At 40.8% G+C, this 20,698-nt stretch overlaps 1 protein-coding gene across 1 annotated transcript; it reads right to left on the bottom strand.

The window, feature by feature from the left end:
- Positions 1-101: 101 nt before the first annotated feature.
- Positions 102-20,386, bottom strand: enpp2 (ectonucleotide pyrophosphatase/phosphodiesterase 2). The gene is made up of 25 exons (XM_079561397.1): positions 20,317-20,386; positions 19,820-19,919; positions 15,479-15,631; positions 13,560-13,685; positions 13,373-13,433; positions 13,197-13,294; positions 13,025-13,104; positions 12,654-12,773; positions 12,099-12,154; positions 8,788-8,853; positions 7,776-7,848; positions 7,582-7,690; positions 7,203-7,328; positions 6,630-6,661; positions 6,425-6,552; positions 4,798-4,873; positions 4,631-4,718; positions 4,173-4,438; positions 2,942-2,987; positions 2,643-2,782; positions 2,283-2,418; positions 2,137-2,214; positions 1,743-1,875; positions 1,426-1,579; positions 102-468 (listed from the first exon to the last, which is right to left on the bottom strand). The coding sequence occupies exons 1-25, from the start codon at positions 20,332-20,334 to the stop codon at positions 298-300; spliced, it is 2,634 nt and encodes an 877-aa protein (XP_079417523.1). The 5' UTR covers positions 20,335-20,386; the 3' UTR covers positions 102-297.
- Between the last annotated feature and the right edge of the window lie 312 nt (positions 20,387-20,698).

The following is a 20,698-nucleotide window of genomic DNA, read 5'->3' as shown; positions in this document are numbered from 1 at the left end:
AGCTTTTTAAGGCTCAATTCCAGTTGATTGGAAGAAAATTAACTGAAATGAGTGCAATTTTAAGATCACAATTAATGTAGTTCTATGGACAGTACAAAGTAAAGTGGAAGGTGCCACAATTGTAGCTTAGTGGTCTTCAAAAACTTGCATCAAAGAATCAGACATAAAAAAAAGAGCCCACACGCAGAATTCAAGTTCCCAGTCGGGCCAAAGCATAGGGTCAGTGTCTCTGAGGTGAACCACCTCTTTAGTACCACATAGATCCACCACGGTAAAGATATAAAAACTACCAACGGTCTAAATCTCGCTCTCGTACGTGTGCATGTAAGTCTTGAGTGACAGGATTTCAGTGTACGGTCGACTGGTTCGGCGGTACAAGTCCAGACCAGTGAGGAGCTCCACGTCTCTGACTCGTGCCGTGTGCATCTTCATTAAGTCCTCCACCCATCGGGACTCCTCCTCTGAGCTCTGCAGGGGAATCAGAAGAGAACCTATTGTTAGCAATCATCGTTTTGGATACTAATGGGAACCTTCCTATCCAGTCAAACGCTGATTACACTGGGTTATAATGCCCTTCGGCAAAATTTGGCCATGGGGTAACTAATTGACTTGACAAAATGAATGTGATTCTTCGATTCAGCAGATCAACATTGTCTTAAATCAGCTCACAAAACTTTAGACACTAAATTTGTCGTAAACAAGTGTTATTAACAACAAAACTCAAACTAACTGGATAACTTAGCACAGTGATCTCTAGGTGTACCTCAGTAATAACAATAGGTGTTAATATGTTAATATACTCTCCAGAAAAAATAATATATACATATTTAAATAAATACAATACAGAAATACGCTCAAAACACGTGATCAGTTCGAATATTATGTCGGGTTGTGCATCATTGAAGCATAAAATGAGGCCCCCAGGACAGGTATTCTTTCAATTTCAGTATTTTTGTAGTACTTTAACTGGAGTTTAGATCGCTATTGGGTTTAAATCTATTTCTCAAACTCATCTTGGGGGCCAGAGTTTATTAGTTTTTTTTTTAGTGCGTGTTCATGAACACAAATGGGACTCATGCATATAAAAACACCATGCCAGAATGTTGCCATGTATGGGCAGCTTTCCATGTTCCTTGCCCAATTCTCAGAATCACAAACAAACTCTCCTCGCCTATTGTACATGATTTTAGCTAAACCTATGCAGACAGGGAGAACATGCAAACTCCACAGACAAAGCCCCGACCCAGCCCTGGGAATCGAACCTGGGACATTCTTGCTCTGAGGCAAGAGAAACTGCTGTGCCACCAATAGTATATTGTGCATTAAAGTAAGATAAATGCAATTAAAAGTTGTCCATAGATTTAAATGGTGACAATACATTTAAAATGACTTCTAAACTTCTAAACTTCTCTGGTTGTTACTCACGTTGCAGGTCTCGTCATTATTGGGCCTATGCGGCAGGATGAAGGCCGCGCTGCTCAGTGGACCAGTGCAGGAATCTGCTGGCTGTGTGAAGTCTAAACAGCTGGTCAGGACGATGAAGTAATGTGTGGGGACTGGGATTGTCCCGGTCATAAACCTGAAACAGAAAACAAACAAACATCCTCAACACAAACATAAAGATTTTGATTCAGTGTCACTGGAATTTATGTGCAGTATGTGGAAGTGAATCTAAGGTAAGGGAGATACGTTACGTACAGTATGTATTGTGTTATTTAAACCACAACCCTAAGGGTTCTTACTCTTTTATTCTCTCGGTTGAATCCCTGGCACCATCATAGTCATAGTCGAATACTGGGCCAATGAGCACATTTACACCATTTCTCTCTGTGGCAAACTTCTTCACCAGTGCTCTTTGGAAGTAGCCCCATATTCCTAATAGAAAAGAAAAGAATGAAAAAAAATAGAATGAGGGTACATATAAAGCCTTAGTTCTCAGGACCCAAAAGTGAGTTTCAGACCGTTTTCAGAGCTTCAAACTATTATGTACTGTGATAGGGTCAAGCTGCAAATTGTTTTTATTCTAAAATTGAAATTAATATTATTATTACTGCTCATCATGATCAGGTTAAAATCTACACCAGTTAAGAGCCACTGATATACAGTTTCTAATCTTTGAATAAAAAAAACACTTACTTTTAAATGCAGGATACATTGGGACAGTGTTTGTAATGAGAACCGCTTCATATTTTTTGTCCATGGGCAAAGATAATTCTGAGGACAGATAAATTCCATAATGAAGTATCTTGATGACATGTGTTTTCTCAGGTGAATAGACTTACGTGGGGGGTAGAGGAAGGCGTATGTGATGGCCTTGTCTGCTCTGTAGTTGGTGCAGGATTGGCTGTAGGCTGGAGGGACCCTGTTATCAGGCCGCACACAGTTGGATAAGGCATCAGGGAGGGGGTACAACTCTACCTGCAGATCAAGCACAACAAGAGTGAAAATGTGATAGAATCAACTGATTTGCTCATTCAATCAAAGAAGTCCAAGATGTTTAAAAAATGTTGGCCAGCAGAGGGCGTTGCACACCATCAAAGTGCAATGTTGGATGTGTTGTTTACTTTGCTTTAAAGGGACCTTGATAAGTACAGGAAAACAATTGATTTTCCAGGATAACACATAAAAGAGTCATTTCTGACCTGTTTGCTGACAGTGTATGCGGTCCACAGGGGCATAGATAGAAACTCGCTGTATCCACTGATGTAGTCACTGTGATGGAGAATTGAGTACTTTGTTCGATACAGAACTGCAGGTCGACCAAAAGGAAGATTTCTGCTGTCTGAAAAATACACACAAATGTGATTATCTTGACAAAATCTTTCATCACCTATTATCTTGTTGAGCTCAAAGTTGTTCAGAGTAAACAAGCAGTTCAGGTGATTTTTCTCCCCATTCATAAAGAGGCACATGCACGTTTTTATCTTAACAGAAGACTGACCGTCCATAGCTTGCCGCAGTCGTTGGTTTAGCTCCTCCACTTTGTTCTGTAAGAGACAGAGCCAGAGTGACTCCAGGTTATAGCCTCGTACAAGGGTCACTTTCAAACCTCTCTGGCCTCTACTTTTTACACGCAACTGCAAAGACATTGGAGATTGAAACAATCTCTTGCCAGAGATCCACATTGGAATCAGAAAAACATTCAAATGGAAAAGTATGGCACAGCAAAACTGGAGTCTATTCCCTTGGTATTTTCCATTGAATATGCACAGTTATGTGCTATTGCTTTTAAAATAATACAATTTGACAGTAAGTGTTTGAAATCGATACATTTTCATAAAAGGCGAATAGACACCAGTGAGGAAGCAAAGAAAGCCAAAGTTTTTGAGAAGGCTGAATAAAACGACAATGGCCAGAGAGACCCATTTGTTTAATAAACAAAGATCTCTCAACTCATCATCCAAAAATGTTATAGAACACAAACTGACTGGCCAAGTCGCTAAAAGTGAGTGTTCATTGTAATTGAGTGCCATATTCATTTACAATGAAACATGCACAACAGACTTTGAAACATGTGTCATGTTGAAAAGGGAAGCAAATATTATCAAAACTTCAATGCATTGTTAATCCAGGGGGTGCCAAACACTGACTGTTCTCTCATGCCTGTGTATAATCAATTTTGCTGCAAATGTCAAACTAAACCTGATGCTAAATATACTTCACCTCCCTCTTGAGTTCTCGCAGTGTTGGGTGGATGAAAACAGAACCACATGTAAAAGTTGTGTGTACAGAGGGAGCAGTGTGCAGGACTGGCTCACATCCAGAACTAACTCAGGTCTGTTATTCTCCAGTGACTTTGTTCAGGGGCTAACTGCTCCTAAGGGGATCCATCAGGTGTCCCAATTCCAAATCCCAACTGACTGTAATCACTGTAGAGGGCGCTGTAATCAAGAATGGGGCTTAGGGCACTTCAAGAACAGCTGACTAGACATTTCAACTAGAAAAAGGTACTGGTCCTACATTTACTTCTTCTAGACCCTTTACATTTGCCATTAAGGCTAACATGAAACTGCAATATTGGAAAAGCAAAGGTACAACTTAAAACTGTAAACAAGAGTGAAACCCAGTGAACTGAAGCACTAAAAACACTCTACATCTGTACCAAAGTGCTACAAAAGTTCTTAATGAAAGTTTATTGTTTAAATGTAGGAAAACCAGGGACACACAGATACCTTTAGTTTCTCTATAATGTCCTCGTGAGCATTAGCAGAAACTAGTGTATGTGTATGGGACAGAGGCTCCCTGGGCGGCTGGTCTTCAGGGCTGACCTTTTCGTCGCAGCTGCAGCCCAAGTCGTCTAACCCACCCAGAACCAGGCCGGAGGAAGTGGGCCTGGACACCTCCTCAGGGAGCAACGGCCTGTAGGGGGGGCTCCGCAGCAGGTGGTTCAGGCTCCCATGGGTGCCATTGTTTGGGGCAGGTTTTAGACCTAGTAGATCTAAGGAGAAGAGTTTTAAATTATTCTTTTAACATTGAGAAAGCAATCCATCCAATCACAGTAGGAATGAAGAACTTTATGATACCACCACGGAGATATTGCCTCTTATATGCTTTACAATCCCTGAAAGAAAAGCATCGTATACTTTCCCCCGGCCCTTACCCACATGCAACTTCTTTATATTACACTTACCACACATGACATTATAAAGTTCAATGTTTTCAAACACTGGGACTTTAGTTCTGAATTTAAAAGTTGGTCCGTATCCCAAGAAAATGGTCTGTGAATAAAAGAAAAAAATAGAGATTTATATGGGAAAAAATGCTAAAATGCATTACTGGACTTAATGAGGACCACACCTGCATACTGTTGATCTTATTGTCATATCCATGATCACCATGGAAACCACAGTGACGCTTTGTTTCAGGGGCTTTCCTGCACAGACAGAGTAAGAATCCTTCAAAACATACAAGTGACTGGAATTCCATCTCAGTGGGTGTCACTCAACTATTTAGAAACAATATTAACAAAAAATATATATGTTTTGGACTGTTGTTGGGCCATACATTTAGAGTGATGTATGTTACACTGAAGGCCAAAACTTAAACTAAAAGAAACACTTGGTTATAACTTATGGTGTCAATTAAAAGTCCTTTAAGGCTCCAGACCTGACTTCAAGATAGGGATAATTTTTATATCAGTGATCAAAAACCAGCTCATTATCAAAGCCCAGAGTGGACAGTTGGCCGTCTAAATCCCAGATGATGTGAAGTGCATGGACTGTCTGTATTTACTCTACAAGTTGTGGACAACCCTCTCCTTCACTCTCCTCTAGCCACCGAAAACTAATTGAAAAACAGCCACTTTTTATTAAGTGTCCTTTTAAACACTACTTCCACTGATGCCTGTGGATGTGTGCCGGTCTGTCTGCACTGTGGGAGCGTGTGCATGTGCAGGGGGCCAACCCACAAGCATGTTAAAAATGTAAATTAGCAGTTCCAACGCAAGTGTTTTATTTCACTGTCCACTCGACTAATGCAAAAGCAAGATACAGTGAAAACTCTTGACACCGGTCGTAGCCCTGGTGCCAACAATTATCCCGTCTGTCCATCACAGAGGCACCCTCAAAGATGGCTTTCATTTTGAGGCCTACGTGTTTGTGAACTTGGTGATTCTAGCTCTCCCACGGTAAAACAGCTGAAGCCATGTGTAGCTACGGCCCCGGCGAGCGGAGAAGGTTTGTTTGGACTGTGGGTCCAGGTGACTTCATGGTTTACTTTGTCACTGAATCACCGCAGAGGACTTCAGACCGCTCCACATCAAACAGCTGTCAGCGCTAACATTAGCATCTCATTAACGCTTCAGCAGGAGTGTTGTGGGAAATTTAGGGCACAGTATTTCACAACAACATGTGACGATGGCAGCAGCACATTTTTAATGTTTTGATACAGTATTATACTTGATTAAATGTTCTTTTAAGCTTTAGAGGAGCTTTCAGCACTCTCCATGTCTAAAGCAACAGACAGAAGCCTTTTCCAATCCAAGCCCCCCTAACATAGAACTTTGGAAGCAAGAGTTTCCAAAGAGTTTCACATAGAAGAATCAGTTCAGTGAAATTAGCCTCTTCAAGGCACATCTGACAATCCAAGGCTGAAAATGAAGGGCATAGCAGACGGAATGTTAGCCCAACCATCAGACAGAATCTGGTTCAATTATCAAGTGATCTCATTGCCACAGGAAGGAAATTCAGCATTTGAAAAAAATCTAATATAAAACAGGTTTAATATAAACGAATATAATCTAATATAAAGCAGGTCTTTCAAATTGTATTAAAATGCACTGGAGCGACCAAATCCAGAATCCCATATGGGCACATTCTTTAGTCCGAGAGAACCGTGGGCCTTCCATAACATTCCAGCTTAATGCCTCAGCCCTGGGGTCCACAATACCACATACCTACTATACATACATAGTTCAGGCTCGTACCTGGCCACATGCCACTTCCTGTCCACCAGCAGATGGATGTCTTCAATGCGACGGTTGTTGGCGTAGTGCAGCCTCTTAGGCAGGTGCTGCTTCAAATAAGGCTTAAAGTGTTGCTCCGCCTTCTTACACTGTGAAACAAAAGGTCAATTATTAGAAATCAAATGGGAAGTAGCAAGGATAGAATATCACATGAACTATAACTTACGGTCAGATTGGCAACAATTGCCTTGGGGTCATCTGCAGAAATGTATCAGAGCATTAGCACTGTCCTGAGTAATATGCATATAAAGTAGTAAAGGTTAGTTTAGACTTGGCCGTATTTTGTCATCTGCATTTGACCCGTTAGAAGCAGTAGGACCACACATATTGAACTAGATTCTAAGCTGGAGCACTGGAGGACAAGCCGTTTCAGTTTCAGTGGGTTTAGTGAGTATTAGTCGTAGTTCTCCCATGGCATTTCTCCCAACAATAAACCAAGCCGATACTCATGTACGCAAAATCTAAACTGCGTGCAAGAACCAGAAAGCGCCAATCAAAATAAAATAATAATCTGAGCAGCTCATAAGATCCCCAAGATCGTGTCGTCGGCACCACAATGAAAAAGCGTCCATCAACAGGGCATCCAAGCAATAAGCCCATGCCAAATCAATTTGTGAATCACTGCGCATTGCTGTGGTGACCACAGAACAGAAACGTGACAAAAGAGACTGAGTGGGAAAAAAAGATACCCAAAGATAAACATGTACTACATATGTTTTAGAAGAACTTGTATCCTTACGTTTGATATTGTTGGGATGTCTGGAGCGGATCCTGCCCAAAGAACCTGGAATGAGGATGATGTCATCGACACTGTTCAAGTAGCTACTGAGGAACTCTGTGCGCTCGCAGTGGGCCTCCTCCATACCTGACCACACACAGAAGCAAGAGGGGGAAATGAAAACTATTTGGACATTGACATTTTCTTTGGGAGCTGATAAAATATCCAGTGATGTCAAGTCAACTTTTCAAATGAAATCAGCCTAGAACTAAAATCTCTTCAACAGCAAAAGTTATCCAGTGTGTGCAAATCCTAAAAATGTTGTGTTGCTTTCTCAATTCTTTCATTTGCGAAGGCAAAGTCTGCTTGCAAATATATGGTTGAGTGCAGGAGTCTGTACCATGATCTCCCACCAGGATGATGTTGACGCATCGATGCAGTTTCATCTGTTTGAGTCCGTTCATGAGCTGACCCACGATCCGGTCAATCATTCTCAGAGGGTTACTCAGCTGAAACAGAAAGAGAGAGAGAGCATAATGCTGTCAGTTTAATAAATAATCTCAATTTTAATTAATGTGACAATGCAATGCATACATCAGCACTCAATGGCCCCATTTTGTGTCCGTATATGTCCGGCTGCTCCGAATGCATGGCATAAACATACGGCCTGCAACAAACAGAACATTTCATTAGTGATACGTGTTGGCTGCTAACCTGAAGCCTTTGTCAATTTCTATGTTGGAATCATGCCCATTGTAAATAGTATTTCGGTACTTTTACTCTAATTAAGTACATTTTAACTGCACTTTAGAGCCTGTACAGGTACTTTCTACTCCACTACCTTTCGGAATTGGAATAAAAGTAAAAGTCCTAAACTCTGGTTTAAATAATAATGCATTGGTTTTATATAGCGCTTTTCTGGACACTCAGACGCTTTACATTGCACTATTCATTAACTCCATACTCGGTGGTGGTAAGCTACTATTGTAGCCACAGCTGCCCTGGGGTAGACTGACGGAAGCGAGGCAACCAGTCTGCGCCATCGGCCCCTCCGACCACCAACCACTCACTCACACACTACATTCGCTAGGCTTCCTGGTGTTCCCAAACGGTCTCCCATCCAAGTACCGACCAGGCCTTTCCCTGCTTAGCTTCCAAGGTCTGACGGGATTGGGCATAGCATAGGTGGTATGGCCACAAATGCATGCGTTTATTTTCACAGTGTCCTCTTAATATCAGTGAGTGGTGCAGTAAAGTGGTTCGTATCAGACACATCACAATCATTAAGTCTGAAAGCACCAATGGCACATTCAGTTTGAAGTGAATGAATAAAATAAAACAACACTTCAGGTACTGCTTGTTTTGTAATGTGAGTTTTTAAACCTTAGAACAAGGTTAAAAGCTCAACTCCGCGGTATTTGCTTACGAGGTTTTCATTCCATGCTGCACTAAAAACGTGTTAAGGCTGCTTCTATTAAAACTGAATTGCCGTCTGATTGTGAGATGCTAAAAACATGGGTAAATATATCTTCACCAAGGCAGGAACATTTTCATTGCAGTGAGTAACGCAGTGTAAACCAAAGGTAAACAGGAGACGTGAGTTTACCTTTCCCCATCAGGGAGGTGGAGCCACTGCAGCATGGTCAGAATCCTTCTCTCCAGTGAGATGCCCCTAAAAACACAGAAATTAGCATAATGTTAGTTAGCCAGCGTCAAGTAACACTGCCTGTAACTTATCCATGCATTAAGTGGCCATTAATTATCCAAATTGATTTTTATGAGCCTTGTAAAGTGGAGTTGCTTGTGCAGTAGTAACAGTTTTAAAGCCCTCTCATGGTTTTAAGTCTTTGGCGTCAAAGGGTGCTTGTGTACTGGCTGTGTTATGATCAGGCCACCAACCACGCTGCAGGCTGTCACCGTGCCCACAGCTGTCAGCCATCAAGCCCAGGAGAGGCCCTGAGGTCGGAAGGAGAGGGGAGGGGTTCCACGTTGGCGCTTTTGTCCATGTTCACACTGTTAGCGTCATTTATCCCCCCACACTTTGGTTTGATGCATTATATTTGAGGTACTGTGGTCTCTTCAGGCACTCAGGGCAAGATAGGTGGAGGAGAGGACAAGTCCCTCCGGGGTTTCAAGTCTCGATTTTCTTTACCACAGAGTGACAGCTAATGCTGAGTAAATTAAGTTTGATTTATCTGAGCAAAGTAGTAAAACTCCAAGAACAAGAGGCATACAGGACAAATAAACAGGAAGGTACTCATTATACAGTCCCCATCAAAGGTTTAAGACCACTTAATATGCAATATGCAACAAGAGGACATGGGAGTAAAACATAAAAAAAACTGCAGCTGATCAACAGTTTAAGACCACATGCCTTTAAAATGCCAAATCTGTGCAAAAATGTGCTTTCAATGTCATTTAGACATTGGGGGGACATGATGTACAAGTTGCTTGTGGTACATTTTCTCCAATCAGAAAGCAGAATGAGCCCACTAGGGTTCCTATGGTTCACAGTTTGGAAATGAACATAAAAGGACTCTCTCCCATTCAAGTCCTGATCAGTAGAAGTACAGTCCCCTATTGCTCAATGACTGAACTCAGGAGGCTTGTACTTGTGTCCTGAAATAAAGCTCACGGTATTTTGTATTTGTAGCACCTGTCATAAACCACTAAAACCTAAAAACATTACCTTTAAAGTCTGCATCACACAATCAAATCGAAAAGCAAAACATAACCAAAGTCACTTCAAATGGTTGTATGTACTTGGCCTCTTATCTTGTGTTGCCAAGTGCAGGGTAAGCAGAGTAAACCACACTTAGGCTGAATACAGTGGCACGTCTGCGACCCCAGCTCACAGAGGAGTCCCGTAAACAGGCCTCGTTCACTCTAACTGCAGAAAAAACACCACGCCACAAGCGACCGCTCTGCACAGGACTGAACCACGCTCCATCAAAGCCCCTCTGTGCTCCTACTTCTGCTGCTGATAAATGTGGGCGCTCTGTGTCAAATGGGGCGATTTCAGTGGGGACATGATCGGACTTGTTCTACTGTAAAACGCTCCACACCAAATGTTTTACGGGCAGTATGCGAAAATAGATGATTCTAGAGATGAATCACAACTGAAATAAAGAATAATATAACAAAAACAAGTTCACAGGAGTCTTTTGCTGTAGGTATAGAAGCCTGATCAGAAACTATAGTCATTTTAAAGATGCTAATACCAAAGGGAGATTATTGTGGTGGTCCAATGCTGCTATGCAATACTTATTCACAATGACATATTGTAAATACTCCCGACATAGGAGCAAATGTCAGTAAACTGTTGCTCTCATGGGTTTTGTTAATAAACTGAGAGCTTTGTGTTCCTTTGCCAGTAACCTCTCCAAAATATCAAGTGAGACGCCAAAGTCAGCCGTTTCACACCAACAAAAACAAAGACTATAAGTGCAGTGCCTATGATTACCTATGATTGGATTAATAATGCTTTAATATAGGTACAAGGTTTGTGCTCTTGTACAACAGGGTGGTCCAGTCACGCTGATCCAACACAAAATATTATTCCTGTTGTCACTTCACTGCTTCTTGGTATTACTTCAAACTAAAAAGTGGCCCTATTGATTTCATTGATATTCAGCTGAGCTTAAAGTAAACTGATTACTTCATATTCAATTCATGCAAAATAACAAAACAAAACAAAACTCAGCATCAACTTTGTGCAGGTGTTTTCCCTTATGCCGGATGATTGACCAAAGCTACTCTCAAAATTATAAGAGCACACTGTCTAATACGAAGTGACCCAGTGAAGCAAGTCCATTAATCCACCCCTGGCCACACACAGACTCTGACAGGTAAGTGAAAACACCTGCCAAGGTATGACATGTTGTTTAAAGCCTTATGGGAAAAAGCTTGTGATATGAAGTGAAACATCATGCTTCAATGACATTACTACAAATCAATAATATAAAATAAAACAGACTATTTTATGATATCTTACCTTATTATTATTATTATTATTTTAGATAACACTTTATTTTACAGAACCCATGATACATTGTACCATGTAGTACAATGTAATGTACTTTGCAACAATGTGTAATAACTTGTACACATGGGCGACATACACAGCGGAATAATATGCATTTGTAGTTTGAAGGTACATAATGTGCATAATAAGACCCTAAGTCTAACCCTAACCTTAAGCCCTAAGAGTCACATTATATATTACGTACCTTCAAACAACAAAAAAATATTATTATCACACTATGTATTACATAGTACATAGGTAAAGTTATTACACATAGTTACACATTACATTGTACTAAATTGTACAGGTAAAATGTATTGTAGTGTAAAGTGTAGTGTAATTTATTTCATTTTTAGTCCAGGCCAAGAGGGGTACCTATTATACATATTTTAGTGAAAGGAGAAACTGGAGAAAACACTGCCCTCTCTGCCACTGTGCTGCACCTGATTTGCACAGACCTTTGCAAAAGCCTTAACACATACGAATAATAAAACTTCACTATAAACCAACAGACTTTCTCTACAGTTTTAGTCAAAATGTGAACAGTGAATTTGACTTCTCAGGGTTCTGCACAGCCCATTATTGTAGAAATAAACAGCACATTTGAAACACGTGTCCTGAGGTTGTTTGTGTACGGCTCCTTTAGGGTTGATGCTTACTGAAGATGCTTTGCAGGAAGTTGGCCCACCCTAAAAACTATCCACAATGGAGCATTAATGTAATGAAGTTTACCTGTGCCATGGCGAATATGTAGTAATTGCTTTCTTAAAAACGTTCTCTTATTCCTACATGATTTAAGGTAATCTTAAGATACAACAAGCAATATCAATGACATATTTATATTATAAAAGGTACAAGGTGTTTTCTAATGCACATGAGGTAGTGTCACTTACACTGGCCAGAAGAAACTTGCAGCCTTCACTCCCTGTTTGAGAGCCGTTATCCAAATCTAGGGCACAAAGAGGACGACTGCATTACTTTATCAAACTTGACTCATTGAGATACATTTGTAACTTTTTTTTCTTTTTACAAAACCAAGATTGTAAGTGTGGGAAAGAAAAGTTAAGGTAATCCAGGAGGTGATTTCAGTTCGTGTGGGCGTGTGGGAAAAGACTGGACTGAATGAAAGACACTCTCTGAATTAGTGGTTTTGGTTACAGCAACAGTAAATCAGCGAAACCTAGGTATAGGCTCCCACGCTGCAGTATTATTAAGCACCTAAAGGATCTGATGATTAATAATGATAATAAAAAATAATGAGAGACACAATTTGTTCATAGTTCAGGTGCCAAAAAGCGGAACATGAATTACCTTAGCAGATTTTGTAGGCTTAGAATATTAACCGTGACATTTGTAAAGCTGTTTCAGAAATCAAATGATATCATAGATAATCTCTGCTTGTCTATCAGTCTGTTATATTTGCCTGAGTGCGTCTATGGTGTACTCACAGGCTGCCCGCCCCACCAGCGATGACTGAGCTTCTCTCTGCTCCTCAGAGTAAAGGTGGCATCAAACGTAGGGTCGTACATAGAGTTTCCAACAATGCCATGGGACTCAGGGTACAGGCCCTATAATTAGACATGAGAACATTGTTTAACGTTGAAACCTCACAGACAATACTAGTCCCCCACCCAAAAAAATCTAGTTTCTGCTTCTTAAATGAGCATAAATATGAAATTATACTACACTAATAAAAAAGATATAAGCAATAAGTGACAGTGTTGACAAAACAATATTGATATGAGGATCGTCTTTGTATCAGCAGAAATCTGTGGGAGTCAGAGAGGTGCCATTTCTGAAATCAATTCCCACGACATACTGTGGCCAGTGAGTAGAGGTTTGGGAAGGTCTTGGTGGGGTAAACCGGTCTCAGGTACGGGGCATGGGTTCCACAAGTCCCTGGAAAAGAAACAAAAGCATTTACTTGAAGTAAAAAAAAAAAACTCCACAAAACTATCAGCGACGGAACAGATCTGTAGCATGTTCCTTACGGAGTTTCTCGATGTTGGGTATGACGGCGCTTCCTCTCTTCATGTATGACGCCCTGAACCCGTCCACTGACAGCATAATGAGCGGAGGGCGCACGAACCTGCACAAATAAACAGAAAGATCGAGGGAGAGTGCTTTTGAGCTTGACTCATTTATAACCGGCGAGATGTAAACGTACCCAGCTGGACATTCAGGGCTCTTGATCTCCTCACAGTCGTCCTGCAGCCATGTGGTGTCTCCTATACATAAAAGTTTAGATCTTGTATCTATTTCAATCTATATCAAACATGTATATAATGGTTTATAACACGTGGCTATGAGGAAACCAAAGTATGCATGCCTGATTAAATAAAACAATGGCTGACCTCTGCACAGGGACTTGTAATTGGTGCAACAGTCTCCTCTGGCCAAACAGTCGTCAGAACAGTGGCAGGCGTGCTGCTCATTTCGAGTCTCTCCACAGCGATCTTTACTGCACTCATATCCTCCCTCTGTACAACAAACGTACGACAAATAAATAATTGTCTGCATTAATAAAAAAGACAAATAAAAATCAAGCTGTATTTTGATACATGAAGGGATTGCTTTCCTAGTAGTGAAAACCACAAGCACATAAATTCGGTTTGATGTTGTAATGTTGGTGGTTTGGCATCTCCCGTGCACCACTTAATAGGCCCGACTGTGGGAATAAATGATTATATTTGGTGTCTGGTGTAGCATTTACTCAAAAAGGTCGTTTGAGATCACCACCTGAGATCCAGTATCGGGGCAAAACCAGAAATGGGTCTAACATGGTTTTTGGGCAGCGGGGGAGAGAGAGAGCGGCAGAGCAGTGGTAAGCCATAGACCACCGGGCTCAGACCACCAACACTGGGAATAGCAGGAGGGAAATGCTGACAGATCAACAGGACATGCAGGGACATGCAGCGGTGAAAATGTAAGGAAAAAAATATATATAGAAGTTCAAATATTTTATTTTAAGCAGTAACTTATACCCCTAGAGGCCATAAGAGCCACTGCAGGTGTCATAGCATATTGTGCTTTTTTTTACACACTAATTGTCCGTGAGAGTAAATACTACACTGACAGAAAAGGCTAAGGGAGAGAGGGATATTGTTCATCCAATTACACAATGGAGATCATTTTTTTCACTCAAACTTGGCTGTAAATACTGTTTAAGTGGTGCTAGTCCAAAGTTAGCTTTGTTAGCTTTGTTAGCCTGTTCGCTTCTTCGTGATTCTAATTAGTGTGTATTGCGCCACCGACTTGGTGCAAGGAAAAGGGTGGTTTTCTGGACAGAGACACCAGGGGGAGATGAAAGACCCCCCTAATCATCCCATTAACACTTGTATTACCCCCAGAGGGACTATGAAAAGGGTTTATTAAGGTAAACAAGTTACTTAGTACTGCTTTAACAAAGCAAATCAAGACACAGGTACCTTGCTAACACTAGCTAGATATATGCTGCCATTATGACTAATGGGAATCAAAAGAGCGTTAAGGAATACTCTGTATACAGCGTGCGATAGACCATATGCTCAATTCTCCAAAATACATTTGAAAAACAGCGTAACAGCAATTGTTTGTCTATTGACAATATATTTGAATAATCTATTTATTTGAATATGTTTTAACAGTTATTACTAAAATGAATTGTTAAACCCATGTATCAAAAAGTCATTCACCCCCTTTTGTTTCACACTTGGCTTTCGTTAAGTTGTTGTGTTGTGGCTTTCGTTAAGTTGTTGTGTTGTGGCTTTTGTCAAGTTGTTGTGTTGTGGCTTTTGTTAAGTTGTTGTGTTATGGCGTTTGTATTTGTTTTAGCATTTGCATTTGTTGTGGCGCTTGTATTTGTTGTGAGTGACCCCTCTCGGCCACCGTAGAAATTAAATCAATAGCAGTTATACACAACACTTGCACCTTATTTGAACAAAAGAAATCCTTATATTGTTTTATGTACGTTTCTATTGCCCTCTGTGAAACTCCTTCTGAACCTATCGGTTTTAAAGCAATTGAGAAATATGTTTCGACTAGTTGAAGAATTTGTTTTTGATGATCAGTTTTGCATCAAGGGCTGCAAAAGCTTACATTTAATATAATAAACTGGCGTTCACTTATGACTGCTTCTAATAGATTTTGCGATTCGAAAGTAAAGAGCAGAATTGTAAGCCACCCTTTTTGCTAACACATGCCATCAGCCCAAGCTGGACACACCTCGGCTATCTATGACAACTCAACACAAGAAGAGTCAAACAGAGGAGAGCGATCTGTGGCAGTGTCGTACCTGTTCTGAGGCAGAGCTGATCGAAATCAGAGCAGCAGCTGTTGTAGGTCTTACACAGATTATCACAGCGACAGTTTGGAGGGTCCAACTCCACGAGCTCAAAGCATCTGTTCTTACAGGAGCCAGAGGAGGGGTTGTAGGGAGAAGATCGAGCTGTGAGATAAATATAAAGAAAGAAAGATTAGAAAAGTACATGGACATTTATACTTGAATCTTCAAACATTGAATTGAGGTTCATTCTTTCAAAACCTTCAGCTTCTACAGTGCACTGACCCTATACTGACCCTAACCCTAGACAAACGTAGGAATGTGAAAACAAAACGCAAAACAGCACTACAACGATTAAAATGTAATAAATATCTAGTATCCAGGGTATAGAATCATGTGATAATAAAGTGTGAAGTGTCCATTGAGTCAATGATAATAACATTCATGTAATTGAATGTCTTTAACAAGTGAGGGACTGGCTCCCAAGAAAGGCAAGATATGTTTTGAAATCATGCTAAAAGTCAGATGTTCTGAAGAAAAATGTCTTCCAAAATTGTTACAGACAAAAGAAAATCACACGAAAGTGTGATGTTGGTGAGTCTATCTGGGATATTTAAAACAGTTTGTCATCTTTGACAACATGCCCTGTTACTTGCCTTCCCCCGATCAGGGAGATAGGTTTATGATAAAGGTTAGGGATGACAAGTTGTGTTTCGCTCACACTGATCTTATCCATAGTTTTAGAAACTAAAAGATCTTGGCTTTCAAATGAGGTATCCCACTGGCATATAGGCTGTAAGCTCTTCTGTCAATATGCTTTGATATTTGGATATGCATAATTGCTAACTCTAGCCCTAAACTTTAAACTGGCAGATAACAGGATAATAGTGTTAAAAGAAAAAGTAGAGATTGCAGCCACAAAGCTGAGTTTCTCAAAGGAAATGAGAGCATTACCTATCCCAAAGCAAAAGCACGGTATATGAGTAACACAGACTGGCTTTGTGGTTGGCAGTCTATGGCAGAGTAAAAGAAAAATGAGAGCAATCTGATCTTACAGTATGAGCTGGTGAGCTGTTAATAAGCGTAACAAAACCAAACCCAAATCTGCTGGCAGGATCTCCTCGTGCTAATATTCACTCGCCACGGGACGCTCAGGTTTCCCAAAAACACAACTATGCCTTTTTTGTCCCACAGAGGAGTCAGGAGACATAGACACTGGCCCATTCTGGCACGGGCCCCACAGTGTGTGAGAGCTCGGCCCGGCTCTAACTGAAGACATCCTGCACATCTGAGCACGAGACGGCCTGAACTTCTTCACTACAACACACTCCTTGTCCATTTAGCCTGGTGAAAAAAAACACGTTTTGAGAAAACCAGAGGATGCCAGCAGTTCCTGTGTGGATACATATGCAGCTCTATATGAAGGCACTGAGGTGTGGACGCTTTAATATTATTTATGCTGTAAAGCTCACTGGCACAGCGGCAGGAACAGTGTGTGTCAAAACGCCACTTAGCATCAATGGACTCTTTGCTTTAGGAGTTAGTGCTGCTTTGTCACTCTGGGTGTGGGCCACGGCTTGGTATGAGCATCAACAGAAGTTATGCAATAAATGGGAAACTTTGCACTTTCTATGATTAAGGTGAAATGAGCACCTTTTGAAAATGGAGTTTACGCTGACTGTACTAGATAAAACATGGATTGCACATGCTTTTAAAACTGTCCTATTATAGACTTAAAATTATTATAGTGCTGCTGTCACTAGCTGAAGAGGTCTATTATCCTGTTACAAAGTGAGGACTGTGCTGATGGGAAGGTGTCATGGTCAATTGATAAGAAAGAGAGGAAACGCATACCAAAAGTTATGTCAGAGGCGCGGATGTGGAGGTACATCTTCAATTCAAAAAAGCAGCATCACACGCTCAAGTAGTCCATAGTATATTTAATGAAAGATGAACTACACACAAAAGAACAATCATTTGAAATCCCAGCACTAAAATGCACTATCCTGACCTCATAAGTTATGTTAAAGACAACGCAGTATCTTTTGGAAGAGCATTTGGAATGTCAGGTTATCAAGACCCATAATTAAAGTGTGTGTGCTCATCAGATCTGGGGTTCAGTGAGGTCACAGAATAGCGTTTTTGTTTCATTTACAACTGTTTGACTAAACTTTCAAAGTTGTGTGTAGCAGTTTCATTTCATTAGCAAAATCATGCTGCATTTTATTGCATTAAGCATAAAGCATAATGTTTCACTCTAAAAATAACAAAATATTGGCAGCCTCCCAGCGAAGCACCATGACCGAATGGCAGCGCAGCATTGCCAGCAAAGTCTTGGGCTTTATTAGTTTAAGGTGAGTCATACGTAACTTGGCAATACTATCAATGCAAACAAATGTGTTTACATATTTGGGGAAACTGATTAGAAAACGTGCCAAAGTGGAATTTTTTCAAAAAAATGGATGGTTACAGAGAATGATGGCGGTACTGTGGTGTAAAATTAGTAAGTGCAACATTAATGTGTGAAAGCTGTTCACATTTTCAACATGCATGTTCACCGGGGGTACTCCCCCGCACTTTCACTCCGCTGAGGGCTTGGTGAAGTGTATTTTGGACCGGCACAGATGTACCTTGGCCAACTATAGGACATGCCTTTAGCTACACTCTCCACATCCAACACACGCCAAAAAAACAAGTGTGGATTTTACTTTCATTTTTACATAGCAAGTTGTAACCCCATGTGAGCCTCTGGTGAAATCCAATCAATCACTTCAGTGTAAAGCAAAGTGACAAGTCCAAAAATCTCGGCTGAAAATTGCTCTTCCAAAACACGAGTTACATGCAATTAGATGAGACCTAAGTTTCCACACGGACGCGAGTGAATTTGCCAGTTTATTTGCTAGGCTTATTTTCTATATGAAGAGCCTGCCAAGCACATTCGAAATGAGTTTGAGCCAGTGGAGGAGAGGAGAGGGGGGGGCACAACAGGTCACTGTGGCTGTGGCGCTCCAGATTCGACGAGGGACTGTACTTTTGCCACTGCTCTGCCTTGAGTCAACAAGATGCCCCAGAGCTTTTAAGACCAGAGTTATATCTCCTGTCGGAACGTTAAGGTTGTTTATTTTTTTAATTGTAGTACACCGTAAGCATTTGGAACATTTTGACAATTCACTTTGCATTTATTATCATGTCCCTTTTTTATGTCCAAGGAAACCTTAGCACCTTAACCTTTACAGAAAGTGCATCGACCACCACCAAGGCATCTGCCCAATATTGCAAAAGCCTACCCTGACCTGAATTTACCAGGGATTCTGGTCTGGAAGTAATTGAGCCTCAAATCCCTTATATTCAACACAGACCTACTCAACACCATGGTACAAAGCAAACTTGACACCTGTGTTAGTAGGATATGATTGTGTAAAAAAATAAAAAAATAAAAGCAGAAATGGAGTGAGCAACTTGTGCCTGTTATTATTGTGGTAAATTGTAAAAACCAAAAACACATCATTCTTTCTTCAGTTTACAGGCAAGAATGTACTGTAAATGTCGGCATAAATGTGTCTAATTAGCTCTTAGAGGAGGTGTACTCACTTATTCCACGCTGTCCTGTGAATGTTTACATGTTGTGGCCAATACAAATATGATAACATGTAATTATTTGGGTGGTATTAGTTTAAGCGGACACTGTTGACTCATTCTTGGGATTTAAATAAATATGAGAATCGTGTGACCAATTTATACAGAAATGTGAGAAATTCCAAACGGTTCATATACTTTTCCCTCCCACTGAACCACTTATCTTGTTGGCCGACAACTGTTGATTTGTTGCTGGCCTACTGTTATTTCCACTCTTCCCTGTCTACCAAAGAAACATTTATTTTGCAAAAACGTAGTGGTTCTACACACAGTGGTTCTTAAAATTTTCACACCAATTAGCCCCTGAGAAATAATTGATTCTTTGATTCTTTCTATTTAGGTCTACAGTACAGGCAGCCAGTACCACACCAGGCCTAAGGGCCAAACCATGTCCATGGAGTGTTTCTAAACAAAGACTAATCCAAAGGAGGACAGAAACATGACTAAATGTGCATGCACCACCTGAAACAGCTGCACATCACAATTTAAAAACATTATTATAAAAGTACAGAGAAGTTGCAGAAAGAGAAGGCCTCTTTAATCTTGTAATACCCACAGCACAGAGCGTCCAAAACTGCCATGTAGGCAACATGAATGCCAGAAACAGCTGGAGACGCAGCCTGTTGCTAAGGACATTTATGGCGGTAAGGTGCCTTAAGGTCAAGTCACTTGAGGAAGGTTGTTATCACTTGCCACTTAGTTCAAAACTGTACTCACAGTCTGTCCGGGAGGAGTCCTCTCCTGAGCGCCTTGGTCGGTCATAAACAAATCCCAAAGTAATTTGAGAGCCGCCAACAATAGACAATATCCACAGGAGCTGAAACATATCCAAAACGTACAATCAGCCAAAATACTACAAAATACACATGATTTACACTGTATGTCTGTGCACTAATGACATGGGATTTGTAAATTAAAGTAAGTTTGCGTCCATTAATGAGTTGCGTTAATGTCCTTCAAAGCGAAGGGAGAGACCACCCGTGAGCGCATAACAATTAGAGACTTTGACGAATCGATGCCGTTTGAAATGAATCCACAATTGTTCTGCAAATGCACGACAGCAGGGAAAGGAAGGAGGAGGGGATGACCGGGAAAATAAGTCACTAGGCTATATTTCTGCATTTGAATCAAATATGCTACTTTTACGCGTGTTTTACGCACGTCCCAATGTACACAACCGGAACTACAGTCTTAAATATGAAGTCATACCGTACCAGTTTTTGTGGCAACATGGTCCCGGCTCGGTTCCGTGAGGAGTCCAGTGCTTGTAGGTTCGAGTGTGAGAGATGCTGAGTGGGACAGAAGAGGACCACCACAGCAGAGGCACGAGGGAGCAGAGGGGGAGGCGACTCAGAGAAGCGCACGGCATTCTTATTGGTGTTGGCTCGCAGGAGGGATTTAGCCTTAATGACTTTCGAACGCAGCGAATAAAACAAGTAATACAAGTCGAGGCTGGATTTGACAGAAAGGGCCATGACTGATAATTAAGCAACACACATTGTTTTATCAAGTTTGAATTATACCAAGAAAAATCAATCAAGATACTGTGTGAAAATAAAGAATCGATGTAGTTCACAATATAGACATAGACAAGGA

This window comes from Gobius niger (genome assembly GCF_951799975.1).
Source record: "Gobius niger genome assembly, chromosome: 8".
Lineage (NCBI taxonomy): Eukaryota > Metazoa > Chordata > Actinopteri > Gobiiformes > Gobiidae > Gobius > Gobius niger.
Note: the sequence above shows the minus strand (reverse complement) of the source record. Positions and strands in the feature narration are given on the sequence as shown.

Excerpts from the sequence above, each read along its gene's own strand:
- enpp2 (XM_079561397.1), bottom strand. Across the intron at positions 13,434-13,559 it reads TTACAAGTCCCTGTGCAGAG|GAGACACCACATGGCTGCAG; the intron begins GTCAGCCATTGT and ends TTTTATGTATAG. Across the intron at positions 13,105-13,196 it reads ACCCAACATCGAGAAACTCC|GGACTTGTGGAACCCATGCC; the intron begins GTAAGGAACATG and ends TTTCTTTTCCAG.